We start from the raw sequence: 23,716 nt of genomic DNA on the forward strand, positions 1-23,716 counted from the left end.
TCTGTACTCAGAGAGATATCACTGTGTTATCTGTGGTGTTACATAGGACTGCAGGTGACATCTACTACATTATCTGTACTCAGAGAGATATCACTGTGTTATCTGTGGTGTTACATAGGACTGCCGGTGACATCTACTAGATTATCTGTACTCAGAGATATAACTGTGTTATCTGTGGTGTTACATAGGACTGCAGGTGACATCTACTAGATTATCTGTACTCAGAGATATCACTGTGTTATCTGTGGTGTTACATAGGACTGCAGGTGACATCTACTACATTATCTGTACTCAGAGATATCACTGTGTTATCTGTGGTGTTACATAGGACTGCAGGTGACATCTACTACATTATCTGTACTCAGAGATATCACTGTGTTATCTGTGGTGTTACATAGGACTGCAGGTTACATCTACTACATTATCTGTACTCAGAGAAATCACTGTGTTATCTGTGGTGTTACATAGGACTGCAGGTGACATCTACTACATTATCTGTACTCAGAGATATCACTGTGTTATCTGTGGTGTTACATAGGACTGCAGGTGACATCTACTACATTATCTGTGCTCAGATATCCCTGTGTTATCTGTGGTGTTACATAGGACTGCCGGTGACATCTACTACATTATCTGTACTCAGAGATATCACTGTGTTATCTGTGGTGTTACATAGGACTGCAGGTTACATCTACTACATTATCTGTACTCAGAGATATCACTGTTATCTGTGGTGTTACATAGGACTGCAGGTGACAGCTACTACATTATCTGTACTCAGAGATATCACTGTTATCTGTGGTGTTACATAGGACTGCAGGTGACATCTACTACATTATCTGTACTCAGAGATATCACTGTTATCTGTGGTGTTACATAGGACTGCCGGTGACATCTACTACATTATCTGTACTCAGAGATATCACTGTTATCTGTGGTGTTACATAGGACTGCAGGTGACATCTACTACATTATCTGTACTCAGAGATATCACTGTGTTATCTGTGGTGTTACATAGGACTGCCGGTGACATCTACTACATTATCTGTACTCAGAGATATCACTGTGTTATCTGTGGTGTTACATAGGACTGCAGGAGACATCTACTACATTATCTGTACTCAGAGATATCACTGAGGTATACACCACAGATATCTGTGGTGTTACATAGGACTGCAGGTGACATCTACTACATTATCTGTACTCAGAGAGATATCACTGTGTTATCTGTGGTGTTACATAGGACTGCAGGTGACATCTACTACATTATCTGTACTCAGAGATATCACTGTGTTATCTGTGGTGTTACATAGGACTGCCGGTGACATCTACTACATTATCTGTACTCAGAGATATCACTGTGTTATCTGTGGTGTTACATAGGACTGCAGGAGACATCTACTACATTATCTGTACTCAGAGATATCACTGAGGTATACACCACAGATATCTGTGGTGTTACATAGGACTGCAGGTGACATCTACTACATTATCTGTACTCAGAGAGATATCACTGTGTTATCTGTGGTGTTACATAGGACTGCAGGTGACATCTACTACATTATCTGTACTCAGAGATATCACTGTGTTATCTGTGGTGTTACATAGGACTGCCGGTGACATCTACTACATTATCTGTACTCAGAGATATCACTATGTTATCTGTGGTGTTACATAGGACTGCAGGAGACATCTACTACATTATCTGTACTCAGAGATATCACTGTGTTATCTGTGGTGTTACATAGGACTGCAGGTTACATCTACTACATTATCTGTACTCAGAGAAATCACTGTGTTATCTGTGGTGTTACATAGGACTGCAGGTGACATCTACTACATTATCTGTACTCAGAGATATCATTGTGTTATCTGTGGTGTTACATAGGACTGCAGGTGACATCTACTACATTATCTGTGCTCAGATATCCCTGTGTTATCTGTGGTGTTACATAGGACTGCCGGTGACATCTACTACATTATCTGTACTTAGAGATATCACTGTGTTATCTGTGGTGTTACATAGGACTGCAGGTTACATCTACTACATTATCTGTACTCAGAGATATCACTGTTATCTGTGGTGTTACATAGGACTGCAGGTGACAGCTACTACATTATCTGTACTCAGAGATATCACTGTGTTATCTGTGGTGTCTGTGGTGTTACATAGGACTGCAGGTGACATCTACTACATTATCTGTACTCAGAGATATCACTGTGTTATCTGTGGTGTTACATAGGACTGCCGGTGACATCTACTACATTATCTGTACTCAGAGAGATATCACTGTGTTATCTGTGGTGTTACATAGGACTGCAGGTGACATCTACTACATTATCTGTACTCAGAGAGATATCACTGTGTTATCTGTGGTGTTACATAGGACTGCAGGTGACATCTACTACATTATCTGTACTCAGAGATATCACTGAGGTATACACCACAGATATCTGTGGTGTTACATAGGACTGCGGATCCTCGCACTATTCGTTGCTCGTCAGTAATAACAGATCTATTGATCGTCTCTGGGGATCTTTCTGCTGTGATGACTCCTGGATTATCGCTCGCTGTAATCATTATTCGCCCATTTCGGATTCGCACCGATCCTTTGGGGTCCCTCAAGGTTCAGTCCTTGGCCCTCTTCTTTTCCCCCTCTACACTGCCCCAATTGGTCAGACCATCAGCAGATTTGGCTTTCAGTCCCATCTTTATGCTGATGACACACAGCTATACACCTCCTCCCCTGAGCTCACCCCCGCTGTACTACAGAACACCAGTGACTGCCTGACTGCAGTTTGCAATGTCATGTCTGCTCTCTATCTGAAACTTAACCTTTCCAAAACTGAACTTCTTCTTTTCCCTCCATCTTCCAACTTTCCTCAACCTGACATCTCCCTCTCTGTGTGTGGCACAACGATAAGTCCTAGGCCGCAAGCCCGCTGCCTGGGGGTTATACTTGACACTGATCTCTCCTTCACCTCCCACATACAATCTCTTGCCCGCTCCTGCCGCTTGCACCTCAAGAACATCTCTAGAATCCGCCCCTTTCTCACAATGGAAACGACAAAAACCCTCACCGTGGCCCTGATCCACTCTCGCTTGGACTACTGTAACTCTCTATTAATTGGTCTCCACCTAACTAGACTCTCTCCTCTACAGTCAATCCTTAATGCAGCAGCCAGGGTCACCTATCTGGCTAACCGCTACTCGGATGCCTCTGCTCTGTGCCAGTCATTGCACTGGCTGCCCATATATCATAGGATCCAATTCAAACTGCTTGTTCTCGCCCACAAAGCTCTCCACAGTGCAGCACCCCCCTACATCTCCACCCTCCTCTCTGTCTATCAGTCCACCCGTTCTCTACGCTCTGCAAGCGACTTTCGACTAACATCCACACTAATTCGAACCTCCCACTCCCGGATCCAAGACTTCTTCCGAGCTGCACCAACCCTCTGGAACGCTCTACCCCAAGAAGTTAGGACAAATCACAACTTACTCAGCTTCAGACGCACCCTAAAGACGCATCTTTTTAGGGCGGCCTATCACACTCCCTAATCAGATTCGATTCACATAGTCCCTCTACAACCTCTCACAACATAGCTCCACATCAAACTCCATGGCACCCAAAGGCATCTCAAGGCTCGGGCCCACTGGTCCAGGAAACCATTATCCAGCCCCATTTCCGTGAGATGGTTGGATTGTCATTGTAAATAAGCACTTGAACCTTGCCTCTCCCCCCATCTCATTGTAGATTGTAAGCTCTCACGAGCAGGGTTGTATTTTTTTCCCCTCTAAATATTGTATTTCTATAACTGTTACTTGTTTGTATATGATCCTCCTGAATTGTAAAGCGCTACGGAATATGTTGGCGCTATAGAAATAAAGATTATTATTATTATTATTATTTGGCAATAATGTTTTGTAAACACAACTTTTTTTGATCCGCTTGAAATAATAGATTTTTTCAGGATCCGTTTTTTTACCGTTGGAGTCTATGGAGACCGGATCTGTTACTGATTGTTATTCATTCAGCACTTTTCCTGCATTTATAAAGGATCCGTCTTTTCTTACTGGATCAGTTTCAAATGGAAGATAAATCGCGATCAGGTAACGGATCCGGCCTCCATAGACTCCAATGTTAATAAACGGATCCTACAGAAATCAATTATTTCAAAACTATCAAAAAAGTTCTGTTTCCAAAACGTTTTTTGTCAGTTGATTCCTTCAGGATCCGCTCCAATGGACGATTACTGGACGTGGACGTGGGAACTCAGCCAAATATCAGATTTCTGTAAATATTTCTGAAACATATTATTTACCACTTCAGAACAGCTCTCGTTTTTACATGGGACTTCTGCTGTCAGCTCATGTGTCTCTTCTACATAGATTTGTCATTGTGTGTCTCACTTTCATGGGACTTCTGCTTTCACTGTCAGCTCTAGTGCCTCTTCTGCATAGGTTTGTGAGTATTTCACTTACATGGGACTTCTGCTGTCACTAGCTGCTCCTGTGTCTCTTTTACATAGTTCTGTCAGTGTGTGTCTCACTTACATGGGACTTCTGTCACCTCCTCTGTCGCTGTGTTTGCAGCGTCCTGGCCGGGCTATGATACGAGGCGCCAGCTGTGAGGATTAGGCTCCAGATTCTGTCAGTAGAGTCCAAAGAAGAAAGTGCTACATTATGTCAGAGGATTGTGTGCACTGATACATTGTTACAAACTGTGAGTTGTGTAAGCCGGACTGGGTGAGGAGGTGTAAGCCGGACTGGGTGAGGAGGTGTATGCCGGACTGGGTGAGGAGGTGTAAGCCGGACTGGGTGAGGAGGTGTAAGCCGGACTGGGTGAGGAGGTGTATGCCGGACTGGGTGAGGAGGTGTAAGCCGGACTGGGTGAGGAGATGTAAGCCGGACTGGGCTCGGAGGAGGTGTAAGCCGGACTGGGCTCGGAGGAGGTGTAAGCCGGACTGGGCGAGGAGGTGTAAGCCGGACTGGGCGAGGAGGTGTAAGCCGGACTGGGCGAGGAGGTGTAAGCCGGACTGGGCGAGGAGGGGTAAGCCGGACTGGGCGAGGAGGGGTAAGCCGGACTGGGCGAGGAGGTGTAAGCCGGACTGGGCGAGGAGGAGGTGTAAGCCGGACTGGGTGAGGAGGTGTAAGCCGGACTGGGTGAGGAGGTGTAAGCCGGACTGGGTGAGGAGGTGTAAGCCGGACTGGGTGAGGAGGTGTATGCCGGACTGGGTGAGGAGGTGTAAGCCGGACTGGGTGAGGAGATGTAAGCCGGACTGGGCTCGGAGGAGGTGTAAGCCGGACTGGGCTCGGAGGAGGTGTAAGCCGGACTGGGCGAGGAGGTGTAAGCCGGACTGGGCGAGGAGGTGTAAGCCGGACTGGGCGAGGAGGGGTAAGCCGGACTGGGCGAGGAGGGGTAAGCCGGACTGGGCGAGGAGGTGTAAGCCGGACTGGGCGAGGAGGAGGTGTAAGCCGGACTGGGTGAGGAGGTGTAAGCCGGACTGGGTGAGGAGGAGGTGTAAGCCGGACTGGGCGAGGAGGTGTAAGCCGGACTGGGGGAGGAGGTGTAAGCCGGACTGGGCGAGGAGGTGTAAGCCGGACTGGGCTCGGAGGCGTAAGCCGGACTGGGCTCGGAGGCGTAAGCCGGACTGGGCTCGGAGGCGTAAGCCGGACTGGGCTCGGAGGCGTAAGCCGGACTGGGCTCGGAGGCGTAAGCCGGACTGGGCTCGGAGGCGTAAGCCGGACTGGGCTCGGAGGCGTAAGCCGGACTGGGCTCGGAGGCGTAAGCCGGACTGGGCTCGGAGGCGTAAGCCGGACTGGGCTCGGAGGCGTAAGCCGGACTGGGCTCGGAGGCGTAAGCCGGACTGGGCTCGGAGGCGTAAGCCGGACTAGGCTCGGAGGCGTAAGCCGGACTGGGCTCGGAGGAGGGGTAAGCTGGACTGGGCTCGGAGGCGTAGCCGGACTGGGCTCGGAGGGGTAAGCCGGACTGGGCTCGGAGGGGTAAGCCGGACTGGGCTCGGAGGGGTAAGCCGGACTGGGCTCGGAGGCGTAAGCCGGACTGGGCTCGGAGGCGTAAGCCGGACTGGGCTCGGAGGCGTAAGCCGGACTGGGCTCGGAGGCGTAAGCCGGACTGGGCTCGGAGGCGTAAGCCGGACTAGGCTCGGAGGCGTAAGCCGGACTGGGCTCGGAGGAGGGGTAAGCTGGACTGGGCTCGGAGGCGTAGCCGGACTGGGCTCGGAGGGGTAAGCCGGACTGGGCTCGGAGGGGTAAGCCGGACTGGGCTCGGAGGGGTAAGCCGGACTGGGCTCGGAGGGGTAAGCCGGACTGGGCTCGGAGGCGTAAGCCGGACTGGGCTCGGAGGGGTAAGCCGGACTGGGCTCGGAGGGGTAAGCCGGACTGGGCTCGGAGGGGTAAGCCGGACTGGGCTCGGAGGGGTAAGCCGGACTGGGCTCGGAGGGGTAAGCCGGACTGGGCTCGGAGGGGTAAGCCGGACTGGGCTCGGAGGGGTAAGCCGGACTGGGCTCGGAGGGGTAAGCCGGACTGGGCTCGGAGGGGTAAGCCGGACTGGGCTCGGAGGGGTAAGCCGGACTGGGCTCGGAGGGGTAAGCCGGACTGGGCTCGGAGGGGTAAGCCGGACTGGGCTCGGAGGGGTAAGCCGGACTGGGTTCGGAGGGGTAAGCCGGACTGGGCTCGGAGGGGTAAGCCGGACTGGGTTCGGAGGTGTAAGCCGGACTGGGTGAGGAGGAGGTGTAAGCCGGACTGGGTGAGGAGGAGGTGTAAGCCGGACTGGGTGAGGAGGGGTAAGCCGGACTGGGTGAGGAGGGGTAAGCCGGACTGGGCTCGGAGGGGTAAGCCGGACTGGGCTCGGAGGGGTAAGCCGGACTGGGCTCGGAGGGGTAAGCCGGACTGGGCTCGGAGGGGTAAGCCGGACTGGGCTCGGAGGGGTAAGCCGGACTGGGCTCGGAGGGGTAAGCCGGACTGGGCTCGGAGGGGTAAGCCGGACTGGGCTCGGAGGGGTAAGCCGGACTGGGCTCGGAGGGGTAAGCCGGACTGGGCTCGGAGGGGTAAGCCGGACTGGGCTCGGAGGGGTAAGCCGGACTGGGCTCGGAGGGGTAAGCCGGACTGGGCTCGGAGGTGTAAGCCGGACTGGGCTCGGAGGGGTAAGCCGGACTGGGCTCGGAGGGGTAAGCCGGACTGGGCTCGGAGGAGGTGTAAGCCGGACTGGGTGAGGAGGGGTAAGCCGGACTGGGCTCGGAGGGGTAAGCCGGACTGGGCAAGGAGGAGGTGTAAGCTGGACTGGGCTCGGAGGGGTAAGCCGGACTGGGCGAGGAGGGGTAAGCCGGACTGGGCGAGGAGGCGTAAGCCAGGCTTTGGGGGATCAGTTTCGCGTCTACTTTACCCTTTTTACCGCAGCTCGCCGGCAGTGGTGGAAAACCCACAAAAGTTACCATTTTTTTGCCAGTTTGTGACATTTGAAGGGTTTTTTGGGATAAAACCTCCCTGATGAACGGGGCATAAAGTTTATTAAAAAGTTTCTGAACTTTTCTGAATGTAGTGAAACTGTTGCCAGTGATTGACGGCAGCGCTGCCGGACGTCGGATCCTCGTCTTTGCTCCCGATCTGAACTTTGCGTGTTTGGCGGAGCCCAGGTTCGGCGGCTTTCTACGTGAATGGCGTTCCCTCCCCGGGGGCGGCCTCCAGTGGATAATGTTTTATAGGTGAAATTTCTCATTTCAGAAGCCAAGAAGAATGCGCTATTAGTTGATTATTCTCATAACAAACAGGCGGTGTTCTGTCGCTACCTGCCTGGTCATTGTTCCTCGCCGCGCTCGCTTTGCAGTGGTATTTGGACGGATTCCTGCTCGCTTTAAGCACAAAAAGCCATTTCTGTTACAATGGACCCTAACAACACAATGACGGCATTAAGGATTTATGTGGAGGATTCATTATTTTCTCCTCTTTTGTTCCTTCCAGGATGTCTTCCAAGCGACCAGCCTCTCCGTATGGGGAAGCAGATGGAGAGGTAGCCATGGTGACAAGCCGGCAGAAAATGGAAGACGAGGAGAGCCTGGCCGCCGGCTTCCACCTGCCCCTGCACGCCACCTTCCCCAATAAGACGCAGTCCGAGGAGTTCCAGGCAGTCTCCCTTTTGACGCAAGACGCCTGTGACCACAGGAGTCCCACGTACCAACACAACTCAATGGTAGGTGGCGCCACCACAGCCTCGCGCACAACTTCTCATCTGTCTGGAGGGAAAAAGTGCAAAAAAGTTTACTATAAACCCCCCCAGCACCCCGATACCTCCGGTCACCACATCTGACGGGCCTGTGTCCGTAAATAGTTCTACACCCGTATCACTTCATTTCCAAAAACTTCCCGGCCGTCCCTCTGTTACTCCTCCAGGAAATTCAGCTGGCCTGTGAGCTGGAGGTGTGTTCCCGTACGTCAGCACTGATTGGACAGACTCGGATGGTGTTGGCACACACCCCTAATTGGCTATTTTTATATATTTTGTTATTTCCAGGAGGTGTAACAGAGGAATACTGCACCACTTAGGGGTTTATCACCACACTCACATCAGATTGGACAGATCCTTTTTGAGACTATTCCACCAGTGGAATAAAACTCATCCCCTGCGACAATTAATAGTGCATGTCCCTTTAAAATAAGCACCGAGGACCCAGCTTTCTCGGATATTGTTAGATAAGTCTGCTATATTTGTAGATTCCCGCCCCATGCTGTGCAGGAGGCTTAGAAAGCTGGGTGAATACAGACACCCTCTCTTATTTAATGTGGGGGGCTCAGGGGATGTGAGATGGGGGGGTTTCCAAACTCGCTGCCCCCCAGGTATAATTATAGTCTCCATTTCTGCTGCTGATAAATCACTGAGACGTTATAATCTTCTATAAGGATCAGGAATTATTCTTAAAGGGCCAGCGTCCACCACTGCATGTGTTCTGCTACTGTGCATCAGGCTTTTGTGTTACAGTTTCATGACCTCTGCTTGCTGTCTGTCAGTGTGAATATTGGTGATTACACCCTTGGGCGCAGACCTAATCTTCCTGATGGGATCTTACAAAGTGTCACTGCAGAAGCAAACTCCGCAGCAGCAGCACCGGTCCCCGCACCATCCTAGACCCCCCCCAGAAAGCTGCACGGACACATTGTAACAAGTCCTGCATTTGAATCACAAGGGTTTGCTATGTACAAACGGATGTGCAGAAGAATGCTTGCGTTCACTGACAGCAAGCTGAGATCTTGAAAGTGGTAAGAAATGGAAAGACAAAGTGTGTGGACTAATTGTAGAAGATGTCATCATACAGAGAGTGACTGGAGCGAGGCTGTCTTCTTTCATCTCCGAGGCACAGTCCGTCTCCTTCCATCTCCGGGGCACAGTCCGTCCCCTTCTATCTCCGGGGCACAGTCCGTCTCCTTCTATCTCCGGGGCACAGTCCGTCTCCTTCCATCTCCGGGGCACAGTCCGTCTCCTTCCATCTCCGGGGCACAGTCCGTCTCCTTCCATCGCCGGGGCACAGTCCGTCTCCTTCCATCGCCGGGGCACAGTCCGTCTCCTTCCATCGCCGGGGCACAGTCCGTCTCCTTCCATCGCCGGGGCACAGTCCGTCTCCTTCCATCGCCGGGGCACAGTCCGTCTCCTTCCATCGCCGGAGCACAGTCCGTCTCCTTCCATCTCCGGGGCACAGTCCGTCTCCTTCCATCGCCGGGGCACAGTCCGTCTCCTTCCATCGCCGGGGCACAGTCCGTCTCCTTCCATCTCCGGGGCACAGTCCGTCTCCTTCCATCTCCGGGGCACAGTCCGTCTCCTTCCATCTCCGGGGCACAGTCCGTCTCCTTCCATCTCCGGGGCACAGTCCGTCTCCTTCCATCTCCGGGGCACAGTCCGTCTCCTTCCATCTCCGGGGCACAGTCCGTCTCCTTCCATCTCCGGGGCACAGTCCGTCTCCTTCCATCTCCGGGGCACAGTCCGTCTCCTTCCATCTCCGGGGCACAGTCTGTCTCCTTCCATCTCCGGGGCACAGTCCGTCTCCTTCCATCTCCGGGGCACAGTCCGTCTCCTTCCATCTCCGGGGCACAGTCCGTCTCCTTCCATCGCCGGGGCACAGTCCGTCTCCTTCCATCGCCGGGGCACAGTCCGTCTCCTTCCATCTCCGGGGCACAGTCCGTCTCCTTCCATCTCCGGGGCACAGTCCGTCTCCTTCCATCTCCGGGGCACAGTCCGTCTCCTTCCATCTCCGGGGCACAGTCCGTCTCCTTCCATCTCCGGGGCACAGTCCGTCTCCTTCCATTTCCGGGGCACAGTCCGTCTCCTTTCATCTCCGGGGCACAGTCCGTCTCCTTCCATCTCCGGGGCACAGTCCGTCTCCTTCCATCTCCGGGGCACAGTCCGTCTCCTTCCATCTCCGGGGCACAGTCCGTCTCCTTCCATCTCCGGGGCACAGTCCGTCTCCTTCCATCTCCGGGGCACAGTCCGTCTCCTTCCATCTCCGGGGCACAGTCCGTCTCCTTCCATCTCCGGGGCACAGTCCGTCTCCTTCCATCTCCGGGGCACAGTCCGTCTCCTTCCATCTCCGGGGCACAGTCCGTCTCCTTCCATCTCCGGGGCACAGTCCGTCTCCTTCCATCTCCGGGGCACAGTCCGTCTCCTTCCATCTCCGGGGCACAGTCCGTCTCCTTCCATCTCCGGGGCACAGTCCGTCTCCTTCCATCTCCGGGGCACAGTCCGTCTCCTTCCATCTCCGGGGCACAGTCCGTCTCCTTCCATCTCCGGGGCACAGTCCGTCTCCTTCCATCGCCGGGGCACAGTCCTTCTCCTTCCATCTCCGGGGCACAGTCCGTCTCCTTCCATCTCCGGGGCACAGTCCGTCTCCTTCCATCTCCGGGGCACAGTCCGTCTCCTTCCATCGCCGGGGCACAGTCCGTCTCCTTCCATCTCCGGGGCACAGTCCGTCTCCTTCCATCTCCGGGGCACAGTCCGTCTCCTTCCATCGCCGGGGCACAGTCCGTCTCCTTCCATCTCCGGGGCACAGTCCGTCTCCTTCCATCTCCGGGGCACAGTCCGTCTCCTTCCATCGCCGGGGCACAGTCCGTCTCCTTCCATCTCCGGGGCACAGTCCGTCTCCTTCCATCGCCGGGGCACAGTCCGTCTCCTTCCATCTCCGGGGCACAGTCCGTCTCCTTCCATCTCCGGGGCACAGTCCGTCTCCTTCCATCGCCGGGGCACAGGCCGTCTCCTTCCATCTCCGGGGCACAGTCCGTCTCCTTCCATCTCCGGGGCACAGTCCGTCTCCTTCCATCTCCGGGGCACAGTCCGTCTCCTTCCATCTCCGGGGCACAGTCCGTCTCCTTCCATCTCCGGGGCACAGTCCGTCTCCTTCCATCTCCGGGGCACAGTCCGTCTCCTTCCATCTCCGGGGCACAGGCCGTCTCCTTCCATCGCCGGGGCACAGTCCGTCTCCTTCCATCTCCGGGGCACAGTCCGTCTCCTTCCATCGCCGGGGCACAGTCCGTCTCCTTCCATCTCCGGGGCACAGTCCGTCTCCTTCCATCGCCGGGGCACAGTCCGTCTCCTTCCATCTCCGGGGCACAGTCCGTCTCCTTCCATCTCCGGGGCACAGTCCGTCTCCTTCCATCTCCGGGGCACAGTCCGTCTCCTTCCATCGCCGGGGCACAGTCCGTCTCCTTCCATCGCCGGGGCACAGTCCGTCTCCTTCCATCTCCGGGGCACAGTCCGTCTCCTTCCATCTCCGGGGCACAGTCCGTCTCCTTCCATCGCCGGGGCACAGTCCGTCTCCTTCCATCTCCGGGGCACAGTCCGTCTCCTTCCATCTCCGGGGCACAGTCCGTCTCCTTCCATCTCCGGGGCACAGTCCGTCTCCTTCCATCGCCGGGGCACAGTCCGTCTCCTTCCATCTCCGGGGCACAGTCCGTCTCCTTCCATCTCCGGGGCACAGTCCGTCTCCTTCCATCGCCGGGGCACAGTCCGTCTCCTTCCATCTCCGGGGCACAGTCCGTCTCCTTCCATCTCCGGGGCACAGTCCGTCTCCTTCCATCGCCGGGGCACAGTCCGTCTCCTTCCATCTCCGGGGCACAGTCCGTCTCCTTCCATCTCCGGGGCACAGTCCGTCTCCTTCCATCTCCGGGGCACAGTCCGTCTCCTTCCATCGCCGGGGCACAGTCCGTCTCCTTCCATCTCCGGGGCACAGTCCGTCTCCTTCCATCGCCGGGGCACAGTCCGTCTCCTTCCATCTCCGGGGCACAGGCCGTCTCCTTCCATCTCCGGGGCACAGTCCGTCTCCTTCCATCGCCGGGGCACAGTCCGTCTCCTTCCATCGCCGGGGCACAGTCCGTCTCCTTCCATCTCCGGGGCACAGTCCGTCTCCTTCCATCTCCGGGGCACAGTCCGTCTCCTTCCATCTCCGGGGCACAGTCCGTCTCCTTCCATCTCCGGGGCACAGTCCGTCTCCTTCCATCGCCGGGGCACAGTCCGTCTCCTTCCATCTCCGGGGCACAGTCCGTCTCCTTCCATCGCCGGGGCACAGTCCGTCTCCTTCCATCTCCGGGGCACAGTCCGTCTCCTTCCATCGCCGGGGCACAGTCCGTCTCCTTCCATCTCCGGGGCACAGTCCGTCTCCTTCCATCTCCGGGGCACAGTCCGTCTCCTTCCATCGCCGGGGCACAGTCCGTCTCCTTCCATCTCCGGGGCACAGTCCGTCTCCTTCCATCGCCGGGGCACAGTCCGTCTCCTTCCATCTCCGGGGCACAGTCCGTCTCCTTCCATCGCCGGGGCACAGTCCGTCTCCTTCCATCGCCGGGGCACAGTCCGTCTCCTTCCATCGCCGGGGCACAGTCCGTCTCCTTCCATCGCCGGGGCACAGTCCGTCTCCTTCCATCTCCGGGGCACAGTCCGTCTCCTTCCATCTCCGGTGCACAGTCCGTCTCCTTCCATCGCTGGGGCACAGTCCGTCTCCTTCCATCTCCGGGGCACAGTCCGTCTCCTTCCATCTCCGGGGCACAGTCCGTCTCCTTCCATCTCCGGGGCACAGTCCGTCTCCTTCCATCTCCGGGGCACAGTCCGTCTCCTTCCATCATATGGTCACCACTGATTTCTTTCCTTCTAAACTTTTGCCGCTGTTTCCTCGTCCATTATCGGATTGAATGATATTAAATAAAACCCAATTGTGCCATTAAGTTAATTCAGCCTTAAGGCGCCGCGCGTTAATTGAGATTAAACCTGGAGCCACCAGCGACTCCGGCGCTGACTTGTGTGAAGCAGCCATTGTTGTGGGGTGAATGCGGCGGCCTCTTCTGTGCACACGTAAAATGTGATTACTTGTCGGAGCCGCACTCTCCGTTCTCCAGCGTGGCGAATAGATTTGCAGGGATTGTGTTAATGCGGGCTTACATGCCATATGTGCAGTGTGCGGCATAAATCCCGACATGGGATTTCACACATTTTATCTTCAAACTCATGTTTCGGAGAGAGATAGGCACGCTCGCTTACCGACCGCCGCGGATGATCAGGACGCCACCGCTGCAGAGCCCGGACTTCCTTAGCCTGTTACACTGTGTCAGGATGTCATATCATACTCCGCCAGCACAATGCCACATGAAAGCTCCAAAATAATCCCCGGATTTCAGCTGATCTGAACGGATACAGGACGATGAGAAAACCAACTGCTCAGATATTAGCCTGTCAGCGCCGATCTGCATCAAGACACTTGTACTATAACTGTCATGGCGATTACCACGGCGCAAAAATCATAAGACTATCAAGGGTAAAGGATAAGGGCTAATAACTTCCACAGAATAGAGCTTGTGTCATACTGCCCCAATGTACAGAAATACACCCGCTATAATACTGCCCCAATGTACAGAAATACACCCGCTATAATACTGCCCCAATGTACAGAAATACACCCACTATAATAGTGCCCCAATGTACAGAAATACACCCACTATAATAGTGCCCCAATGTACAGAAATACACCCACTATAATAGTGCCCCAATGTACAGAAATACACCCACTATAATAGTGCCCCAATGTACAGAAATACACCCGCTATAACACTGCCCCTATGTACAGAAATACACCCGCTATAATACTGCCCCAATGTACAGAAATACACCCACTATAATAGTGCCCCAATGTACAGAAATATACCCACTATAATAGTGCCCCAATGTACAGAAATACACCCGCTATAACACTGCCCCAATGTACAGAAATACACCCACTATAATACTGCCCCAATGTACAGAAATACACCCGCTATAACACTGCCCCAATGTACAGAAATACACCCGCTATAATACTGCCCCAATGTACAGAAATACACCCACTATAATAGTGCCCCAATGTACAGAAATACACCCGCTATAACACTGCCCCAATGTACAGAAATACACCCGCTATAATACTGCCCCTATGTACAGAAATACACCCGCTATAATAGTGCCCCTATGTACAGAAATACACCCGCTATAATACTGCCCCTATGTACAGAAATACACCCGCTATAATACTGCCCCAATGTACAGAAATACACCCACTATAATAGTGCCCCAATGTACAGAAATACACCCACTATAATAGTGCCCCAATGTACAGAAATACACCCGCTATAATACTGCCCCAATGTACAGAAATACACCCGCTATAATACTGCCCCATGTACAGAAATACACCCGCTATAATACTGCCCCAATGTACAGAAATACACCCACTATAATAGTGCCCCAATGTACAGAAATACACCCACTATAATACTGCCCCAATGTACAGAAATACACCCGCTATAATACTGCCCCTATGTACAGAAATACACCCGCTATAATACTGCCCCAATGTACAGAAATACACCCACTATAATAGTGCCCCAATGTACAGAAATACACCCGCTATAATACTGCCCCAATGTACAGAAATACACCCGCTATAATACTGCCCCAATGTACAGAAATACACCCGCTATAATACTGCCCCAATGTACAGAAATACACCCACTATAATACTGCCCCTATGTACAGAAATACACCCACTATAATACTGCCCCAATGTACAGAAATACACCCGCTATAATACTGCCCCAATGTACAGAAATACACCCACTATAACACTGCCCCAATGTACAGAAATACACCCGCTATAATACTGCCCCTATGTACAGAAATACACCCGCTATAATAGTGCCCCAATGTACAGAAATACACCCGCTATAATACTGCCCCAATGTACAGAAATACACCCACTATAATACTGCCCCAATGTACAGAAATACACCCGCTATAATACTGCCCCAATGTACAGAAATACACCCGCTATAATACTGCCCCAATGTACAGAAATACACCCGCTATAATACTGCCCCAATGTACAGAAATACACCCGCTATAATACTGCCCCAATGTACAGAAATACACCCGCTATAATACTGCCCCAATGTACAGAAATACACCCGCTATAACACTGCCCCAATGTACAGAAATACACCCGCTATAATACTGCCCCAATGTACAGAAATACACCCACTATAATAGTGCCCCAATGTACAGAAATACACCCACTATAATAGTGCCCCAGTGTACAGAAATACACCCACTATAATAGTGCCCCAATGTACAGAAATACACCCACTATAATACTGCCCCAATGTACAGAAATACACCCACTATAATACTGCCCCAATATACAGAAATACTGCCCCAATGTACAAAAATACACCTATAATACTGCCCCAATGTACAGAAATACACCCGCTATAATACTGCCCCAATGTACAGAAATACACCCACTATAATACTGCCCCAATGTACAGAAATACACCTGTTATAATACTGCCCTAATGTACAGAAATACACCCACTATAATACTGCCCCAATGTACAGAAATACACCCGCTATAATACTGCCCCAATGTACAGAAATACACCCACAATAATACTGCGCCAATGTACAGAAATACACCCGCTATAATACTGCCCCAATGTACAGAAATACACCCACTATAATACTGCCCCAATGTACAAAAATACACCTACTATAATACTGCTACAATGTACAGAAATACATCTACTATAATTCTGCCTCTATATACGGACATACACCTACTATAGTATTGCCCCTATGTACAGAAATACATCTCGTATAATACTGCCCCAATGTACAGAAATACACCCACTATAATACTGCTACAATGTACAGAAATACATCTACTATAATTCTGCCTCTATATACGGACATACACCTACTATAGTATTGCCCCTATGTACAGAAATACATCTCGTATAATACTGCCCAATGTACAGAAATACATCTACTATAATACTGCCTCTATATACGGACATACACCTACTATAGTACTGCCCCAATGTACAGAAATACACGCGCTATAATACTGCCCCAATGTACAGAAATACATCTACTATAATACTGCCCCCTATGTACAAGAATATACCTACTATACTGTCCCTATGTACAAGAATATAACTACTATAATACTGCCCCTATATACAAGAATATAACTACTATAATACTGCCCCTATGTACAAGAATATAACTACTATAATACTGCCCCTATATACAAGAATATAACTACTATAATACTGCCTCTATGTACAAGAATATAACTACTATAATACTGCTCCTATATACAAGAATATAACTACTATAATACTGCCTCTATATACAAGAATATAACCACTATAATACTGCCCCTATGTACAAGAATATAACTACTATAATTCTGCCCCTATGTACAAGAATATAACTACTATAATACTGCCCCTATATACAGGAATATAACTACTATAATACTGCCCCCTATGTACAAGAATATAACTACTATAATACTGCCCCTATATACAAGAATATAACTACTATAATACTGCCTCTATATACAAGAATATAACTACTATAATACTGCCCCCTATGTACAAGAATATAACTACTATAATACTGCCCCCTATGTACAAGAATATAACTACTATAATACTGCCCCCTATGTACAAGAATATAACTGCTATAATACTGCTCCTATGTACAAGAATATAACTACTATAATACTGCCCCTATGTACAAGAATATAACTACTATAATACTGCCCCTATGTACAAGAATATATAACTACTATAATACTGCCCCTATATACAATAATATAACTACTATAATACTGCCTCTATGTACAAGAATATAACTACTATAATACTGCCCCTATGTACAAGAATATAACTACTATAATACTGCCCCTATGTACAAGAATATAACTACTATAATACTGCCCCTATATACAAGAATATAACTACTATAATACTGCCCCTATGTACAAGAATATAACTACCGTACTATAATACTGCCCCCTATATACAGGAATATAACTACTATAATACTGCCTCTATGTACAAGAATATAACTACTATAATACTGCCCCCTATGTACAAGAATATAACTACTATAATACTGCCCCCTATATACAGGAATATACGGTAACTACTATAATACTACCCCTATGTACAAGAATATAACTACTATAATACTGCCCCCTATATACAGGAATATAACTACTATAATACTGCCCCCTATATACAGGAATATAACTACTATAATACTGCCCCTATGTACAAGAATATAACTACCGTACTATAATACTGCCCCCTATATACAGGAATATAACTACTATAATACTGCCTCTATGTACAAGAATATAACTACTATAATACTGCCTCTATGTACAAGAATATAACTACTATAATACTGCCCCCTATGTACAAGAATATAACTACTATAATACTGCCCCTATATACAAGAATATAACTACTATAATACTGCCCCTATATACAAGAATATAACTACTATAATACTGCCCCTATGTATAAGAATATAACTGCTATAATACTGCTCCTATGTACAAGAATATAACTACTATAATACTGCTCCTATGTACAAGAATATAACTACTATAATACTGCCCCCTATGTACAAGAATATAACTACTATAATACTGCCCCCTATGTACAAGAATATAACTGCTATAATACTGCTCCTATGTACAAGAATATAACTACTATAATACTGCCCCTATGTACAAGAATATAACTACTATAATACTGCCCCTATGTACAAGAATATAACTACTATAATACTGCCCCTATGTACAAGTATATAACTGCTATAATACTTCCTATGTGTACAGATGTTTTTTCGTCAGTTTGTGTCTCCTCTGGGACATTACATATATTCAGTGATGATTCCTGAGGCTTCTGGATCTTTTCCTCGGGTTCAGTAGTGACTTTTGTCCTCAGGGAATAGATGGGTGTAGTGCGCGGCTCATCGTCTCAGCACGGTCTGGCAGATTTCTGTACTTTATAGTGAAAATCATTTACAGGTTAAATCTGTGCTTATTGATTTGTGACTTTCTTCTATTATACTGATCTTTTAATGCCAGTCTCTTGTAACATCCAGAGCTGCATTCATTATTCTTCTGTTACATCAGTCCTCTAAACTCACACAATGTAAGTTGTTGCGTTACATTGTAGGGATGTGACTATTGTCATTGTACACTGTTTACTTTGTAGACAATAAGTGGATACAAAGTCATCAATAACACAGTCAGCAGAAAATTAACTGCAGCTCTGGAGGTGACTGGAGGACAAGACACGATGTAACGGCAGAATATTGACTGCAGCTCTGGAGGTGACTGGAGGATAAGACATGATTAAACCTCAATTATCAATTAGAAGAAGGAACCCACATAACAAGAAAACCAAAATGAAAATTCCTATATTAAAATTACCAAATTTTATTAGTCATTTACTAAAAAACTGTCAGTGCAGTCAGAAATAGAATAGCCTCTAAAAAGTGGTATGGGCGGGTGTTAAGGGACAAAGTGCGCCAGATATCGATATGAGGAGTATTCAATATATCCAAAAAGGGGTGGGGCCTATCCTAGCCCTATGAATGTCCCCTACTTACCAGCGGAGTAAACACCCTAATGTACTTGGTGCCCCCGCTCCTCGGCGGCTGTCCCTCACTGTCCCTCCAACCACAAAACCACCATCACCATAAAGTGTGTGTGCAAAAGTGCAGTCAGGACTGATAGTCTAAGTATCCACTCTATAAATTAAATATTACAACAGTGGTTCCCAGATCAGGGTAACCACTCTATAGAGTCATAAAATAGAATGCAATAAACCTTTCAAGGGTAAGTGTGCAATACTTTCATCCTCCAGGTCATATAGATAAAATGCAGTTATAGTGCACCTACACACCTGTCTCATATTATCATATAGGTCATCACAATATAAGGAAAGTACTTATCATAGTGTTGTCATCTCAATATAAGGAAAGTACTTATCATGGTGTTGTCATCTCGACGCGTTTCTCCCTCAGAATGTCTGAGGGTTCATCAGGAGATGTTCAGTCTTTTTCCTTTTCCTTGTCACAATGGAAGTAAGGTGCCTAATAGCGTCGCTGGGAGCCACACAGATCTGGGTCCCATCCCAGTCAATGGTAACAGAGATAATGCCCCTTGGCATTATCTCTGTTACCATTGACTGGGATGGGACCCAGATCTGTGTGGCTCCCAGCGACGCTATTAGGCACCTTACTTCCATTGTGACAAGGAAAAGGAAAAAGACTGAACATCTCCTGATGAACCCTCAGACATTCTGAGGGAGAAACGCGTCGAGATGACAACACCATGATAAGTACTTTCCTTATATTGAGATGACAACACTATGATAAGTACTTTCCTTATATTGTGATGACCTATATGATAATATGAGACAGGTGTGTAGGTGCACTATAACTGCATTTTATCTATATGACCTGGAGGATGAAAGTATTGCACACTTACCCTTGAAAGGTTTATTGCATTCTATTTTATGACTCTATAGAGTGGTTACCCTGATCTGGGAACCACTGTTGTAATATTTAATTTATAGAGTGGATACTTAGACTATCAGTCCTGACTGCACTTTTGCACACACACTTTATGGTGATGGTGGTTTTGTGGTTGGAGGGACAGTGAGGGACAGCCGCCGAGGAGCGGGGGCACCAAGTACATTAGGGTGTTTACTCCGCTGGTAAGTAGGGGACATTCATAGGGCTAGGATAGGCCCCACCCCTTTTTGGATATATTGAATACTCCTCATATCGATATCTGGCGCACTTTGTCCCTTAACACCCGCCCATACCACTTTTTAGAGGCTATTCTATTTCTGACTGCACTGACAGTTTTTTAGTAAATGACTAATAAAATTTGGTAATTTTAATATAGGATAAGACATGATGTAACAGCAGAATAGTGAGTGCAGCTCTGAAGGTGACTGGAAGATAAAAAATGATGTAACAGCAGAATAGTGACTGCAGCTCTGGAGGTGACCGGAGGATAAGACATGATGTAACAGCAGAATAGTGACTGCAGCTCTGGAGGTCACTGGAGGATAAGACATGATGTAACAGCAGAATAGTGAGTGCAGCTCTGGACGTGACTGGAGGATAAGACACAATGTAACAGCAGATTAGTGACTGCAGCTCTGGAGGAGACTGGAGGATAAGACATGATGTAACAGCAGATCAGTGACTGCAGCTCTGGAGGTCACTGGAGGATAAGACATGATGTAACAGCAGAATAGTGAGTGCAGCTCTGGACGTGACTGGAGGATAAGACACAATGTAACAGCAGATTAGTGACTGCAGCTCTGGAGGAGACTGGAGGATAAGACATGATGTAACAGCAGAATAGTGACGGCAGCTCTGGCGGTGACTGGAGGATAAGACACAATGTAACAGCAGAATAGTGACTGCAGCTCTGGAGGTGACTGGAGGATAAGACATGATGTAACAGCAGAATAGTGAGTGCAGCTCTGAAGGTGACTGGAAGATAAGAAATGATGTAACAGCAGAATAGTGACTGCAGCTCTGGAGGTGACCGGATGATAAGACACAATGTAATAGAATAGTGAGTGCAGCTCTGGAGGTGACTGGAGCATACGACATGATGTGACAGCAGAATAGTGAGTGCAGCTCTGAAGGTGACTGGAGGATAAGATAGTGAATGCAGCTCTGGAGGTGACTGGAGGATAAGACATGATGTGACAGCAGAATAGTGAATGCAGCTCTAGAGGATAAGACATGATGGGACAGCAGAATAGTGAGTGCAGCTCTGGTGGTGAGTGGAGGATAAGACCTGATGTAACAGCAGAATAGTGAGTGCAGCTCTGGAGGTGACTGGAGGATAACACACGATGTAACAGCAGAATAGTGAGTGCAGCTCTGGAGATGACTGGAGGATAGGACACGATGTAACAGCAGAATAGTGACTGCAGCTGTGGAGGTGACTGGAGGATACGACATGATGTGACAGCAGAATAGTGAGTGCAGCTCTGGAGGTGACTGGAGGATAAGACACAATGTAATAGAATAGTGAGTGCAGCTCTGGAGGTGACTGGAGGATAAGATGATGTAACAGCAGAATAGTGAGTGCAGCTCTGGAGGTGACTGGAGGATAAGATGATGTAACAGCAGAATAGTGAGTGCAGCTCTGGAGGTGACTGGAGGATAACAATAGAGGCTATTCTTTCTATAAGTTAGTGTGCAGTTTCTTGGCCGGTGATGGCGGTGTATAAATGAGGACACCTCGGATTGGGGTAGGCCGCGCTGTGTAGAGTCAGGAGCCCCAGGGGCCCCATCTGAGGAGCTAATTATCAGCCTCTTCCCTCCGCGCTCCTTGTAGCGTATCTGAGCCAGCGCTTGATATGGTACATCTGAGGCCAATGATGGAGCTGTGACGTGACCGCCCGCACCTGCCATTGACCTACATGGGCCCTTTGTTGTGGGATTGATCGGGCACATGTTTGCTGGGTGACTCCTCCGTCCTCCAGTGCAGCTTTCCCGGGAATCAGTGAATGTGGTGCTGATGTGTTGATATGGGGGGGGTCGTCCGGCGTTCCCAGCCCCAGGGGCAATGTTACCTCCGTATCCGGGTGCAGTTGGGTGGCGGATTTCTCCTCCGCTGGTGACTGGATCGGTGGTGACAGGAGAGGACGTCTGAAGGTTCCTTTTTATGTTGGGGGGGCTCTTTATGCAGCCGCGCAGCGCCCGCCGTGTCACCCGCTCTTTCATGTGTCGCATCATCGAGCGTCTCCAGTTATGAGGAATCCGCAGCAGGAAGTTTCTTCTCTTCTCTTCGGAGGACGCTGATGATTGTGCCGCGGGTCATTGGCGATCACTGCGTCCTTCGCTTCCATTACTTGCCCGGCTGAGCTATTACTCCGCTCGCCTCCAGCGCTCTTTTAATTTGGAAGAGCAAATGACTCCGTGTTCCCTCGTGTGGGGGTTCAGCTGCCGAGGAGAGGACGGGCGCACGGCTGCCGGCGGAGAAGTTGGAGGAAAGTTTGTGGGGATCATTCACAAACAAGGGCGGTGACCGTGTGAGGACCGCTGTGATGGCAGGGATCGCATGGGACCGCTGTGATGGCAGAGATCGCATGGGACCGCTGTGATGGCAGGGATCGCATGGGGCCGCTGTGATGGCAGAGATCGCATGGGGCCGCTGTGATGGCAGGGATCGCATGGGACCGCTGTGATGGCAGAGATCGCATGGGACCGCTGTGATGGCAGGGATCGCATGGGGCCGCTGTGATGGCAGAGATCGCATGGGGCCGCTGTGATGGCAGGGATCGCATGGGGCCGCTGTGATGGCAGGGATCGCATGGGGGCCGCTGTGATGGCAGGGATTGCATGGGACCGCTGTGATGGCAGGGATCGCATGGGGACCGCTGTGATGGCAGGGATCGCATGGGACCGCTGTGATGGCAGGGATCGCATGGGACCGCTGTGATGGCAGGGATCGCATGGGGACCGCTGTGATGGCAGGGATCGCATGGGGACCGCTGTGATGGCAGGGATCGCATGTTTAGGGGCTGCTGTGATGGCAGGGATCGCATGTTTAGGGGCCGCTGTGATGGCAGGGATCGCATATTTAGGGGCCGCTATGATGGCAGGGATCGCATGTTTAGGGGCCGCTGTGATGGCAGGGATCGCATATTTAGGGGCCGCTATGATGGCAGGGATCACATGGGGACCGCTGTGATGGCAGGGATCGCATGTTTAGGGGCCGCTGTGATGGCAGAGATCGCATGTTTAGGGACCACTGTGATGGCAGGGACCGCATGTTTAGGGGCCGCTGTGATGGCAGGGATCGCATGTTTAGGGCCCGCTGTGATGGCAGGGATCGCATGTTTAGGGCCCGCTGTGATGGCAGGGATCGCATGTTTAGGGGCCGCTGTGATGGCAGGGATCGCATGTTTAGGGGCCGCTGTGATGGCAGGGATCGCATGTTTAGGGGCCGCTGTGATAGCAGGGATCGCATGTTTAGGGGCCGCTGTGATGGCAGGGATCGCATGTTTAGGGCCCGCTGTGATGGCAGGGATCGCATGTTTAGGGCCGATGGGGACCGCTGTGATGGCAGGGATCGCATGTTTAGGGGCCGCTGTGATGGCAGGGATCGCATGTTTAGGGGCCGCTGTGATGGCAGGGATCGCATGTTTAGGGGCCGCTGTGATGGCAGTGATCGCATGTTTAGGGGCCGCTGTGATGGCAGGGATCGCATGCTTAGGGCCCGCTGTGATGGCAGGGATCGCATGTTTAGGGCCCGCTGTGATGGCAGGGATCGCATGTTTAGGGCCCGCTGT

At 50.3% G+C, this 23,716-nt stretch overlaps 1 protein-coding gene across 1 annotated transcript in view; it reads left to right on the forward strand.

The window, feature by feature from the left end:
• The window catches only part of LOC142301535 (transcription factor SOX-5-like), a 250,350-nt gene that overhangs the window by 42,299 nt on the left and 184,335 nt on the right, over positions 1-23,716 (forward strand). Inside the window, exon 2 of the mRNA XM_075342551.1 lies at positions 7,979-8,207. Within this exon, the coding sequence (XP_075198666.1) occupies positions 7,979-8,207 (229 nt within the window). The remainder of the gene's footprint in view (positions 1-7,978; positions 8,208-23,716) is intronic.

Source organism: Anomaloglossus baeobatrachus, chromosome 4, assembly GCF_048569485.1.
Source record: "Anomaloglossus baeobatrachus isolate aAnoBae1 chromosome 4, aAnoBae1.hap1, whole genome shotgun sequence".
Classification (NCBI taxonomy): domain Eukaryota; kingdom Metazoa; phylum Chordata; class Amphibia; order Anura; family Aromobatidae; genus Anomaloglossus; species Anomaloglossus baeobatrachus.